This window comes from Lepidochelys kempii, chromosome 2 (genome assembly GCF_965140265.1).
Source record: "Lepidochelys kempii isolate rLepKem1 chromosome 2, rLepKem1.hap2, whole genome shotgun sequence".
Classification (NCBI taxonomy): domain Eukaryota; kingdom Metazoa; phylum Chordata; order Testudines; family Cheloniidae; genus Lepidochelys; species Lepidochelys kempii.
This window is the reverse complement of record NC_133257.1, coordinates 22722767-22736380: the sequence shown is the minus strand read 5'-3', so window position 1 is coordinate 22736380 and position 13614 is coordinate 22722767. Positions and strand designations below refer to the sequence as shown.

The 13614-nt window shown below is 46.9% G+C and overlaps 1 protein-coding gene across 7 annotated transcripts in view; it reads right to left on the bottom strand.

Annotated features, from left to right (window-relative positions):
* ATAD2 (ATPase family AAA domain containing 2) overlaps positions 1 to 13614 on the bottom strand; it is a 96350-nt gene that overhangs the window by 80607 nt on the left and 2129 nt on the right. For all 7 annotated transcript variants that reach the window (XM_073330201.1, XM_073330198.1, XM_073330197.1 and 4 more), the window contains exon 2: positions 290 to 432. In XM_073330201.1, the coding sequence (XP_073186302.1) occupies positions 290 to 432 (143 nt within the window). The remainder of the gene's footprint in view (positions 1 to 289; positions 433 to 13614) is intronic.

Here is a 13614-nt window from a genome sequence, read left to right as displayed (position 1 = left end):
TAAGAAGATGATTTGTAAAGAGTATCTTTATTTTCTCTTGCTCTGTTCAGGATAACATTGCGTATAATTAGTTCCACCTTTCCCTGTTTGCAGAGATTCTTAACACAGCAATGGAAGACACATTTCTCCCCCCACAAAAAAAGAAATGCGTTTGTAAAAGAGCAAAAATTAGGAAGACTATTTAGGAGCTGATGGAATATTTGAAGTTACTTTTACTCCTCCCCTGCTTTAAGTGACTAGATTTCAATTTAACAGTGATTATTAAGAGACATGGAAAGAGAGCAGTTACCTTGTAAAGTGTCTTCCATTGACATTCTCATTTAACATTTCCATACTTTTGTCAAAGCTAGAGTCTGAAGAGTGCAGGTTACTTTTTCTCATTGGTCTTAAGGAATGTCCAGTGAAACATTCAGCTTTGCCAGAAGAAAATTCCTAGGAAGATGAAGAAAAAGAAAAATGTTCTAGTTAAAGCATGTACATTTAGTAAAATGGGAAAATTACTTCTTTCCTGCGATTTTTCATTCTAGGACCTTCCAAGTCAGAGAGTATTCACAAGTATTCTACATCGCCATGATCTTTATTCAGAGTCTGGGTTTAAGATTGCTCCTCAGGAAGAGCCCTCTAAAACGATAGTATTTTTCCATTTTGGAAGCTATGAGTATGTCACCGCTACAGCAGCGCAGCTATGGTGCTGCAGCTGTGCCGCTGCAGCTGTGCCGCGGTAGCACTATGTCGTAAACGCTTTTTAAATTGCCAGAAAGGATTAACTCCATCGATGGAAAAATCCATGTCTCAGAGAAGCAATAGCTAGGTAAACAGAAGAATTCTTCCATCGACCTAGCTGCATCTACACTGGGGGTTAGATGAGCAACATAGGTAGGTCAATCTAATTTTTAAATGTAGACCAGGCATCAGAACTATTCAATTCAAACCATTTGCAGCAGAGCCTTGACTTGAAATTTAGGGATTTCCTGGAAGAACACCTTCTCCCTTTTCAAAATACTTAAGGAAGCAACAACCAGGAGAAACCCTAGATATAATGCAATCCTCTGAAGGTCAGACTGTTGGACATGGAGGGTCCCAGAATGAAAATTCACAGGTAAGACAGAATTTTCCCTTCTCTCAGTCCCCTCCATGGCATACAGTCTTCACTATGGGATGCAGAATGCAGTAGGTCATCCCAAGGGAGAATTCAATTTACCCATGCAGTTAAGGTTACTAGAACACCTTGTTTTGTAAGCGCCTTCTATAAAATGCTGCATCGGCAGGGATGAGGATCTCTCTTGTTAGAGAAGTGTGGATGGAGGTCTCTGTGGTAGCCTTGCAGGCCTCCTCATAAGATGTGTGAGCTCTGCTCACAAAACTGCTGCTTTTTTCAGAATGCATAGTAATGTGAAGTTTTACCTGAGACGCTGAATAAATAGGTATATCTAACTTATGCACTTCTACTTTCTGAAGATGTTTGGATTCAGTCAGAAGGGCAATAATACCACTTCATATTATATGACACTGTGGACACCTTGGTGATGGAGGCCTGGTTAGTTCACAGAACTACCATCTTTGACAGAAAATTTGACTGAAGTTTCATTAAGAGCATACCAAGCTCTGAAATCCCAGTTGGACAAGGAGACGGTAAGCAGGCAACTTATTTTCAGTCAGAAAGAGACTTGCCACCAATGTGGTTTTATTAGGACTCACAGGCCACAGATCAAGATTATGACAGGAATATGCATATTGCCAAAGGACTGAGAAGAGTGGTGGTCTTCAGGAATGTGTTATGTAATGGTGATGAGGGGTTGGTTTCTTATAATGCAATATGCCTGGCTGACTTGCCCATCTAAGAAACGTTGACCTTGAGCCCCAGGGTGAGGCCACCTTATAAAAAACCCAAACATAGAATGTCCTTTGTTTCAGCTGATTGGTGTCCTTGTAATGCCAACATCTAAACCTCAGATGACTCACAAAATAACGTCTGAGATGCTAGGAGGGCTTTCTATCACTTTCTCAGAACAACTACAGCTCCTTCCTCGGAGCTTCCCAGCTGATGGGTTCGTGGATACTACTTAGGATAGGTCCCTATTGGCACTCTGTTGTGCGTGCATGGGTTTGCTGGGAGTTTGAGAGGCGGTTCCAGTTACACCTAGTTCAGGTCTGAGAACCCAGACCTGAGAATTAATGAGAAGTTGATTATATTCACTGTGGCCTTTCCTTCATAATCTCCTCTACCATCTTCACTCTCAGTGATTAAGGGGGGGAGGGGAAATAAAGGAGGTGGTCACAGAGTGACTGGCACTTAAGGGCGAGCTAGGGCTAAGTGCATCTGTGCCTTATTAGTACACCCCAGTTTTGTTAACTGATTGGGCCTAGGAGGAGGGCACCTGCATCTTGTAACAGGATGAGTGCCTTCTAGGAAAGGGAAATGAACTCCTTCTCTGAGGAATGAAACAGGAAGAGAAATAAGCATAGCTGGGAGCTCAATAGCAGCTGGAGAGTACTCCTAGATCCAGACAGGACCAGTTCAGGGCTGACTCAGCAAAAGCTGAGCTCTAGAAGAGGGACTCTGTGGAGCAGCCTGGAATTAGGTGAGACTACATGAGGAGAAGGGTGCTGCGAAGCCCCTACACCTGAAGAGCATTGTGAAATATCCAAGGAGGCTGGAGTTTATGTCCAGGTGCTTAAGGAAGGCTGACCCAAAACGGAGCAAACTGCTCCCTTAAGGAGAAGCCTGCAGCTGTAAGAGAAGAATCCTGGGAATCCTCCCACCCCTCTACAGGAAAGAGGGCTAAGGAAATAACTGAGGAGGCTGGAGTTCATATTCAGCATTGAACAACATAAGACTACCTCTGAGAAGAACTGTATTTGCCTAGAGAGGGCGAGGCTGTGAAAGACAGTTTGTCACCAGCGACCTGTAGGAAATGCTGCAGAGCAGCTCCATACCCCTTGACTGAGGACTTTTTGCCAACTTCATGAGATTAAATCACCCTCTGATTTTGGGTGTCTGTCTCTCTCTCATGTAGTACCTATTGATTTTTTTCCAAGCTGGACTTAAATGCCTGTAGGTGATTAACAGGCTTTCAAACTGGTCTGTAATCCAGCAAAAGGCTAAATGATCTAGACTGCATTCCCCTGATTCTAAGTGCTTCTTGCTGAGACAGCTGGCCTGGATTTTCTTTCTTGGTGTAGAACTCTGGGGAATAGAGCATCCACTTCTGGATCGAACAGGGCTGCTTCTCTTAAGGAAGATTGTATACATAAATACATACCATGTTCCTGAAGAGTCATCTGCTGAAAGTGGAGGGGTGCACTTGACAGTTCATAGGACGAGACAGATTATACTCCATATCTACTTCTTGAGCTACATGTCCCGCCTTGCCTTGCCCCACATCATAATGGGATCCAGGTATGTTCCCCATGCACAAGGTCTTCTATCTGGACTCAACATCACGTAGCTGTTAAATAATTAAGAATTAATTCACCAAAGATGCTAGTACTAGACCTCTGATGAAGTTGTTTATATATTGATTTGTTGTAATTACAGGCTAGATGCAAAGCTAGAATTGTGTTGGGAATCCACACAAGGATAACCTGGAGTTGAATCTGAGCCTTTTCTCTCAGCCCTGGTCTACACTAGAAGTTGAGGTTGAATTCAGCAGCGTTAAATCGATTTAACCCTGCCACCGTCCACACAACGAAGCCCCTTTTTTCAACTTAGAGGGCTCTTAAAATCAATTTCCTTACTCCACCCCTGACAAGGGGATTAGCACTGAAATCGGTCTTGCTGGGTCGAATCTGGGGTACTGTGGACACAATTAGACAGTATTGGCCTCCGGGAGCTATCCCAGAGTGCTCCATTGTGACCAGTCTGGACAGCACTCTCAACTCAGATGCACTGGCCAGGTAGACAGAAAAAGGCCCACGAACTTTTGAATTCAATTTCCTATTTGGCCAGCGTGGCAAGCTGCAGGTGACCATGCAGAGCTCATCAGCAGAGGTGACCATGATGGAGTCCCAGAATCGCAAAAGAGCTCCAGCATGGACCAAATGGGAGGTACGGGATCTGATCGCTGTATGGGGAGAGGAATCCGTGCTATCAGAACTCCCTTCCAGTTCTCGAAATGCCAAAACCTTTATCAAAATCTCCAAGGGCAGGAAGGACTGAGGCCATAACAGGGACCCGAAGCAGTGCCATGTGAAACTTAAGGAGCTGAGGTAAGCCTACCAGAAAACCAGAGAGGGGAATGGCCGCTCCGGGTCAAAGCCCCAAACATGCCGCTTCTATAAGCTGCGTGCCCTTTTCGGGGGGTTCAGCCACCACTACCACAAACATGTTGTTTGACTCCTTCAATGGAGATGGAGGCGACACGGAAGCAGGTTCTGGGGATGAGGAAGAGGATGATGAGGTTGTAGATAGCTCACAGCAAGCAAGCGGAGAAACTGGTTTTCCTGACAGCTAGGAACTGTTTCTCACCCTGGACCTGGAGCCAGTACCCCCCAAACCCACCCAAGGCTGCCTCCCGGACCTGCCGGCCAGAGAAGGGACCTCTGGTGAGTGTACCTTTTAAAATAGTATACATGATTTAAAAGCAAGCGAGTTTAATGATTAATTTGCCCTGGCATTCGCGGCTCTCCTGGATGTACTCCCAAAGCCTTTGCAAAAGGTTTCTGGGGAGGGCAGCCTTATTCCGTCCATCATGGTAGGACACTTTACCATTCCAGGCCAGTAGCACATACTCGGAAATCATTGTACAACAAAGCATTGCAGTGTATGTTTGCTGGCGTTCAAACAACATCTGTTCTTTATCTCTCTGTGTTATCCTCAGGAGAGTGATATCATTCATGGTCACCTGGTTGAAATAGGGTGCTTTTCTTAAGGGGACATTCAGAGGTGCCTGTTCCTGCTGGGCTGTTTGCCTGTGGCTGAACAGAAAGGTTCCCCACTGTTAGCCACGGGGAGGGAGGAGGGGCTAGCCATGCGCTGGGGGGAAGCAAAATGCGACCTTGTAACGAAAGCACATGTGCAATGTATGTAATGTTAACAGCAAGGTTTACCGTGAAAGAGTGTACCCATTGTTCTATAAAATGTGTCTTTTTAAATACCGCTGTCCATTTTTTTCCTCCACCAGCTGCATGTGTTTCAAGGATCACAGGATCTTCTCCTTCCCAGAGGCTAGCGAAGATCAGAAGGCGAAAAAAAACGCACTCGCGATGAAATGTTCTCTGAGCTCATGCTGTCCTCCCACACTGACAGAGCACAGATGAATGCGTGGAGGCAGACAATGTCAGAATGCAGGAAAGGACAAAATGACCGGGAGGAGAGGTGCTGGGCTGAAGCTGAAAGGTGGTGGCAGGGTGATGATAGGAGGCAGAATTCAATGCTGAGGCTGCTGGAGGATCAAACTAATATGCTCCAGCATATGGTTGAACTGCAGAAAAGGCAGCAGGAGCACAGACCGCCGCTACAGACCGTGTAACCAACCACCCTCCTCCCCAAGTTCCATAGCCTCCTCACCCAGACGCCCAAGAATGCGGTGGAGGGGCCTCCGGCCACCCAGCCACTCCACCCCAGAGGATTGCCCAAGCAACAGAAGGCTGGCATTCAATAAGTTTTAAACTTTTAAAGTGCTGTGTGGCCTTGTCCTTCTCTCCTTCACCACCCCTCCTGGGCTACCTTGGTAGTTATCCCCCTATTTCTGTGATGAATGAATAAAGAATGCATGAATGTGAAGCAACAATGACTTTATTGCCTCTGCAAGTGGTGATCGAAGGGAGGAGTGGAGGGTGGTTAGCTTACAGGGAAGTAGAGTGAACCAACGGGCGGGGGGTTTCATCAAGGAGAAACAAACAGAACATTCACACCATAGCCTGGCCAGTCATGAAACTGGTTTTCAAAACTTCTCTGATGTGCACCGCGCCCTCCTGTGCTCTAACCGCCCTGGTGTCTGGTTGTAACCGTAACCAGCGGCCAGGCGATTTGCCTCAACCTCCCACCCCACCATAAACGTCTCCCCCTTACTCTCACAGATATTGTGGAGTGCACAGCAAGCAGTAACAGTGGGAATATTCGCAAAAAGGAAAGGAGAACTTGTGGCTACAGCTCACGATACCTTATGCTCAAACAAATTTGTTAGTCTCTAAGATGCCACAAGTACTCCTTTTCTTTTTGTGAATACAGACTAACACGGCTGCTACTCTGAAACCTGTCATTATGCAAGTAGGAATATTGGTTTCGCTGAGGTCTGAGTCAGTAAACTGCGCCAGCGTGCTTTTAAACATCCAAATGCACATTCTACCCTTGCTGAGCCTGTAGTTGAACAGCTCCTGACTACTGTCCAGGCTGCCTGTGTATGGCTTCATGAGCCATGGCATTAAGAGGTAGGCTGGGTTCCCAAGGAGAACTACAGGCATTTCAACATCCCCAACAGTTATTTTCTGGTCTGGGAATAAAGTCCCTTCCTGCAGCTTTTGAAACAGACCAGAGTTCCTGAAGATGCGAGCGTCATGTACCTTTCCCGACCATCCCACGTTGATGTTGGTGAAATGTCCCTTGTGATCCACCAGTGCTTGCAGCACTATTGAAAAGTACCCCTTGCGGTTTATGTTCTCGCCGGCTTGGTGCTCTGGTGCCAAGACAGGGATATGGGTTCCATCTATGGCCCCACCACAGTTAGGGAATCCCATTGCAGCAAAGCCATCCACTATGACCTCCACATTTCCCAGGGTCACTACCCTTCATATCAGCAGATTTTTGATTGCATTGGCTACTTGCATCACAGCAGCCCCCACAGCAGATTTGCCCACTCCAAATTGATTCCCAACTGACCGGTAGCTGTCTGGCGTTGCAAGCTTCCACAGGGCTATTGCCACTCGCTTTTCAACTGTGAAGGCTGCTCTCACCTTGGTATTCTTGCGCCTCAGGGCAGGGGAAACAAGTCACGAAGTTCCATGAAAGTGCCCTTACGCATGCAAAAGTTTCGCAGCCACTGAGAATCATCCCAGACCTGCAATACTACCTGCAACACTATGTCTCACCAGTCTGCACTTGTCTCCCTAACCCAGAATCGGCGTTCCACCGCATGAACCTGCCCCATTAGCACCATGATGCCCACACTGCCAGGGCCCGTGCTTTGAGAGAAGTCTGTGTCCATATCCTCATCACTCTCGTCACCGTGCTGACGTTGCCTACTCGCCCGGTTTCGCTTTGCCAGGTTCTGGTGTTGCATATACTGCTGGATAATGCATGTGGTGTTTAATGTGCTCCTAATTGCCAAAGTGATCTAAGCGGGCTCCATGCTTGCCACGGTCTTGCATCTGCACAGAAAAAAGGCGTGGAACGATTGCCTGCTGTTGCCCTGACAGAGAGAGGTACGACATGGCTTACAGGGTTGGCATACATGGAATTCAAATCAACAAAGGGGTGGCTTTGCAAGAAACAGAATGGCCCCCTCAAGGGCAGAACTCAAAACTGGGTTTAGCAGGCCGTTGATTTCACGGAGGGAGGGAGGAGAAAATGAATGCAAAACAAATCTGGTCTATTTCATGTTTTGAGCCACTTCTTCTATCTTTATACATCTTGCTGGCAGCAGACTGTGCAGTACTACCACTAGCCATCGTCATCTCTTGGGTGCTTGGCAGAAGACGGTGCAGTATGACTACTGGCCATCGTCTTCTGTTGGCTGCTGATTAAAAGACAGTGCACTGCCGGTAGGACTGAATCGCCATGAGACGAAACTTAAAAGGGAAACGACCTGGCTGCGTCACTCCCGTTTGCCCAGGCGCCCCTGACCTCATTGAGGTCAGTTAAAAGAGCACCCAGGACTATGGCGACGACGGCTACCAGTCATACTGCACTGGCTGCTGCCAAAAGGCAATAAACTGCTGCTGTGTAGCAATGCAGTACCGCATCTGCCAGCGCCCAGGAGAGATACGGTGACTGTTAGCTAAGCGGGCTCCATGCTTGCCGTGGTATGGTGTCTGCACAGGTAACTCAAGAAAAAAAGGTGCAAAACGATTGTCTGCCCTTGCTTTCATGGAAGGAGGGAGGGAGGGAAGGAGGACCTGACGATATGTACCCAGAACCACCTGCGACAATGTTTTAGCCCCATCAGCCACTGGGATTTCTACTCAGAATTCAAATAGGCGGTGCAGACTGCAGGAACTGTGGGATAGCTATCCACAGTGCAACGCTCCGGAAGTCGACGATTGCCTTGGTACTGTGGACACATTCTGCTGACTACATGCACTTAGAGCATTTGTGTAGGGGGGACACACAATCGACTGTATAAAAACACTTTCTACAAAACCGACGTCTATAAATTCAACCTAATTTTGTAGTGTAGACATACCCTTAGTCTGATTTGCCAAACGTTAGCACACCCTCCTATCTTCTGTCTCTCTCCTGAAATAAAGATGGTGTTGGCCAATGACTGAGCTGCTAGAATTTTGTGAGGGCTGTAACTGGCCCTTCCACTTGTTCATTCAAAGCCATGCTTCAGAAAGCTTTTAGCAATGGCTGCTGCACCCTGTAATCCAAGCAAGGACAGACACATTTCCCTTTCACTTATGGCATTCCTCAGGGACATGTATTTGGAAGTTTTAAATGCACAGCAAATCAGAAACTGGTGAAACATCAGTCTTGGAAAAGTAGGCTAGGGAAATCTAGTTTAAAGAAGGTTTTATGTAGGTTTTTTTTAATGCATGCTCACAGGGGTCCCAGTTGAGCACAGACCTCTACAATTAGATCACTGCAAATAGTCTCAGAGCTGAAACTACTCCAAAGTTTTCTCTCAGTGAAGATCTTATTCGCCTGTCTGGGGAGTTGGCAGAACACTTCAGCTGGTATAACTATGCCCTTTACTAAGGAAGCCACAGCAGGCTTAACCTTAGGTAGAAATAGGTCTTGATAAGGAATTTCCAGTCCACCTTAATCACATCTTCAAACCAGTTGAGGAAGAATTACAGAGCTTTTCACCTTTGAGGTTTGTGTTTCATTTTCTACACATGTATCTGTAAAGTTAGCCCTCCCTCTTCATGCTTAGCGCTGAGAAACTTGGTTGAAAGTCTGAGGTATCTAGCTCAGCAGTTCTCAAACTGTGGGTTGGGACCCCAAAGTGGGTCACAACCCCATTTTAAAGAGGTTACCAGAGCTGGCTTAGACTTGCTGGGGCCCAGGGCTGAAGCCCAAGCCCCAACACCTGGGGCTGAAGCCCTAGTGCTTCAAGACTGGGCGGTAGGTCTCAGATTATAGGCCCCTTGCTGGGGCTGAAGCCTTAGAGCTTTGGCCCCCCACCCAGGGAGGCGGGGCTTGGGCGGGCTCAGGCTTCAGTTCCCCTGAATGGGGTAATATAGTAATTTTTGTTATCAGAAGGGTTCACAGTGCAATGAAGTCTGAGGAACCCCTGGTCTAGCTCAAAGCCCCAGCTTTAGAGATTTCTCCTGTTCTTTAGAGCTGTCCTCCCAAACTTCTTAGTAGTGTGGCTCACTGCAACCAAGCTTTTCCCCCCCACTAAAGCAGGGCATTAGATTCAAGATACTAGAGTTTGGATGGTTTTGAGACTCACCAGGCATCACCTGACAAAAGTATCAGTTCTCTCCATAGATCCAGTACAGGAAGAGAAACATGCTGGAGGACTCAAGTTCAGGAGAAGGGACTCTGACCAATTCTCAAAGAATGCTCAAGAGTTGTGAAGATACTGGGCAGGAATTGCATATAGAATTTTCTTATTTTACACAGATCTGTATTCCTCTCATGCTGTCTAAAGTAAAGTGTGATTGTTTTTGGAAAAGCTTGTGTCTGTTGGCTTCAACTTTCATGTCCCCCCAAAGAGGTAAACTAGAAGCCAGAGTATCCACAAGAATGGAGATCTGGAAAAGGGTATACTAAAGTGCTGAGGTGATATTGTGGGAGGGGAGATCAGCACTGGTTCCCAGGGTCAAGGGCAGCTGGACCATGGGCTCCCACTCCTAGGGAAGGATTATGAGACAGTCTGTGTGCTGGAAATTTGCCAGAAAGTCTAGAACCAGAGGTGGTGACTTAAGCCTGTGCAGACAAAAGGGAGCCTAAGACGACTTAGGCCCTACATGTGGGTCCAAACAGAGCAGCCTGGCAAGTGTCCAGCAGGGGGAACTTGACCGGGGCTGAGAGAGTCTGCAAGCATGTATCCCACGTGTCACCCTTACAAAAATAGTAGCCACTTCATGACCTTCTGTAGGATCACTTGAAGGGGAGAGGAGGTAGGCCTATCTAACAGGGAAAGGAATCAGGAGCGTGGAGTGAAGTGATTCTGAGTGGGGACTGACTGCACAGAATGGAGTGAACCAGAGCCACTGGAGACAAATGACTCATTAGTAAGGCTGTGTCATAAATATAAAAGGGAAGGGTAAACCCCTTTGAAATCCCTCCTGGCCAGGGGAAAGCTCCTCTCACCTGTAAAGGGTTAAGAAGCTAAAGGTAACCTCACTGGCACCTGACCAAAATGACCAATGAGGAGACAAGATACTTTCAAAAGCTGGGAGGAGGGAGAGAAACAAAGGGTCTGTGTGTCTGTCTATAGTCTGTCTTGGCTGGGGATAGACCAGGAATGGAGTCTTAGAACTTTTAGTAAGTAATCTAGCTAGGTACGGGTTAGATTATGATTTCTTTAAATGGCTGAGAAAAGAATTGTGCTGAATAGAATATCTTTTTTGTAACTTAAGGTTTTGCCTAGAGGGGTTCTCTATGTTTTGAATCTAATTACCCTGTAAGGTATCTACCATCCTGATTTTACAGGGGGGGATTTCTTTATTTCTATTTACTTCTATTTTTATTAAAAGTCTTCTTGTAAGAAAACTGAATGCTTTTTCATTGTTCTCAGATCCAAGGGTTTGGGTCTGTGGTCACCTATGCAAATTGGTGAGGCTTTTTATCCAACATTTCCCAGGAAAGGGGGGATGCAAGTGTTGGGAGGATTGTTCATTGTTCTTAAGATCTAAGGGTCTGGGTCTGTAGTCACCTAGGCAAATTGGTGAGGCTTTTTAACCAAACCTTGTCCAGGAAGTGGGGTACAAGGTTTTGGGAAGTATTTTCGGGGGGAAAGACGTGTCCAAACAGCTCTTCCCCAGTAACCAGTATTAGTTTGATGGTGGTAGCGGCCAATCCAAGGACAAAGGGTGGAATATTTTGTACCTTGGGGAAGTTTTGACCTAAGCTGGTAAAGATAAGCTTAGGAGGTTTTTCATGCAGGTCCCCACATCTGTACTCTAGAGTTCAGAGTGGGGGAGGAACCTTGACAGGCTGCGAGTTTGTCACAGGTTCAGTGACTTCTGCAGCAGCCGGTGCACCTGGCTCAGGGGCAGCTCAGACCACCAATGCACCAGCCGCGCCAGTCACTGCTGGGGCAGTCTCAGGCCACCGCTCCCTGCCCCAGCAGCAGAGTTAGTGTGTGGGAGGTGGCAGAGGCTGGGGTGAGGCGGGCTCTGGGCGGAACTTACCTGGGGGACTCCCCAGAAGCATCAACATCCCCTTGCTCAGCTGCTAGGCAGAGGCGTGGCCAGGCAGCTCTCCGCACTGCCTCTGCCCAGAGTGCTGGCTTCACAGCTCCCACTGGCTTTGGTTCCCAGCCAATGGTGCTGCGGGGGCGGTGCCTACAGGCGGAGGCAGCCATGCCTCCGCCCAGAAGCTGAGCAAGGGGATGTCGCCACTTCTGGGGATTCCCCCAGGTAAGCACCGCCCAGAGCCCACCTCACCCCATCCCGTGCCCCAACCCCTGCCCCCTCCCTAACTCTGCTGCTGCTTGGGGCGGGGCAGAGGGGGAAGGTATGGAGCCATGTAGAGACCTACCGGCCCCACCAACCGCCCCTTCCCGCAGGGGTCCTTGGCAGTTGCCCCTCCCTTCCCAAGTTTTAGTCACAGTCATGGACAGGTCACAGGCCATGAATTTTTGTTTACTACCCATGACCTGTCCATTACTTTTACTAAAAATACCTGTGATTGAAACGTAACCTTACTCATTAGTATCAGAAAGTTTACAGAAACTAGCACCTTTCATGCAGCTGAGCATTTGTAGGTAAAATAGCTTGCAGAAACAGGAAATGCTTTGCAGCCTTCTCAATAATCTCAGCATGGACATTGCCTACGTAATGGCTGGGAGCAGAAATTTCTTCCTCCTGGTTGTTCTAGTGGACCTTGCCTTCCCCTGAGATTCAGGAGGCCCAGGAGAGGCTTTCCTGCTTGCTCTGCAAACTGAGAGAATACAGATCCCATGTGTGGGAGGGAGGTTGTGGGGAAAAAAACAAAAACCACCACCACACCTCGAGTTTCATGCCACTGATAATGGCCTGGTCTCAGTGAGCACAGCTTTCATGCAACTTGCTCAACTATCTCAGCATGGATCTTGCTCCCATGGCGAGTTTTGCTGGAGCCCGGTCAACTGTCTCTGGATGGATCTTGGCTGCAGGCCATCTGGAAACTGGGTTCCTGGAGCTGCTGTCTATGACTGCCATTTCTAAGGGGAGGAGAGGTTCTGTCTTTCTCACCCATCTCGGAAAGTTTGTGTGTGGGGGGATATTTTTTAAGTTTAGAGGAGAAAAGCCTTGAAGCCACTGAAGAAACTGACAGTTTGTTAAAAGTCCTGCAAAAGCTCTGCTACAAAGGGAGACCTAAAATCTCTTGTGTGCTGCTTGGAGGCAGAGAATTCTGGAGAATTCCTCCTGAGGGACAGGACGAAGCCCAGGCTCGGAGCAAAGATCTGTTCTGCCTCCAGCTGCTATGGAGACAGGGAATGCCCCACTGAAAACTGTTTGCCACAAAGAGGACCAAGAACTTAGTTTTCAAAAGATACTCAACCACAGAGGCCTAACATTTCTCAAACTAAGTTCTGACATGCAAGTCAGAATTTCATTCAGTTGTGATGTTTTGCTAACTGGTAGCGATCATGGAATTTAGTTAGGCACTTCAAATCCCTTTAAACAGCAAACTCCCAAATGTTCCTTCTGGGTTGATCTCATACATACTTTGCTGGGGAAAGTTTAAAATTTAGTTCTGCCTTTAAATTATGCAAATATGAAGCTTTACAACTATTTTGCAATTAACTGAAAAACCCTTTGTTTTGCACTTCAGAAGTGACATGACATTCCCACATGTATATCAGAAAGGCATTTAGTTGTGAAGTAGTTTTGGACATTTGAATTCCATATACTGGCATGTACCAGTGAGACACCTGATGTTCTCTCTGTGAATATGGCAACATTTAAGCGTAAATTCCTCTGGAATACAAGGAACAGATCTGGGTGGAACATTTTGACCTGGTTTAACTTCGAAACCTAGAAAGTCATTTGGTCAGAAACAGCTATATTCTGAATAACCAATAAAGAGCTTAGATATTTTATTTAGGATAAACCACACACACATCATTCCCCACAATAATCCCTTAACTTTTCAATTTGTTACCTGTGAAGTGGTCTAAGTAATAAACTCAGAACATACTGCTGCAGCAGCTGTAAAACCCCTTCACAGGCTGATATGGGAGCGCAGAAGTTGCAACTGAAGTACAGTAACTCCTCGCTTAACGTTGTAGTTATGCTCCTGAAAAATGCACTTTAAGCAAAACGATATTAAGCGAATCCAATTTCCACATAAGA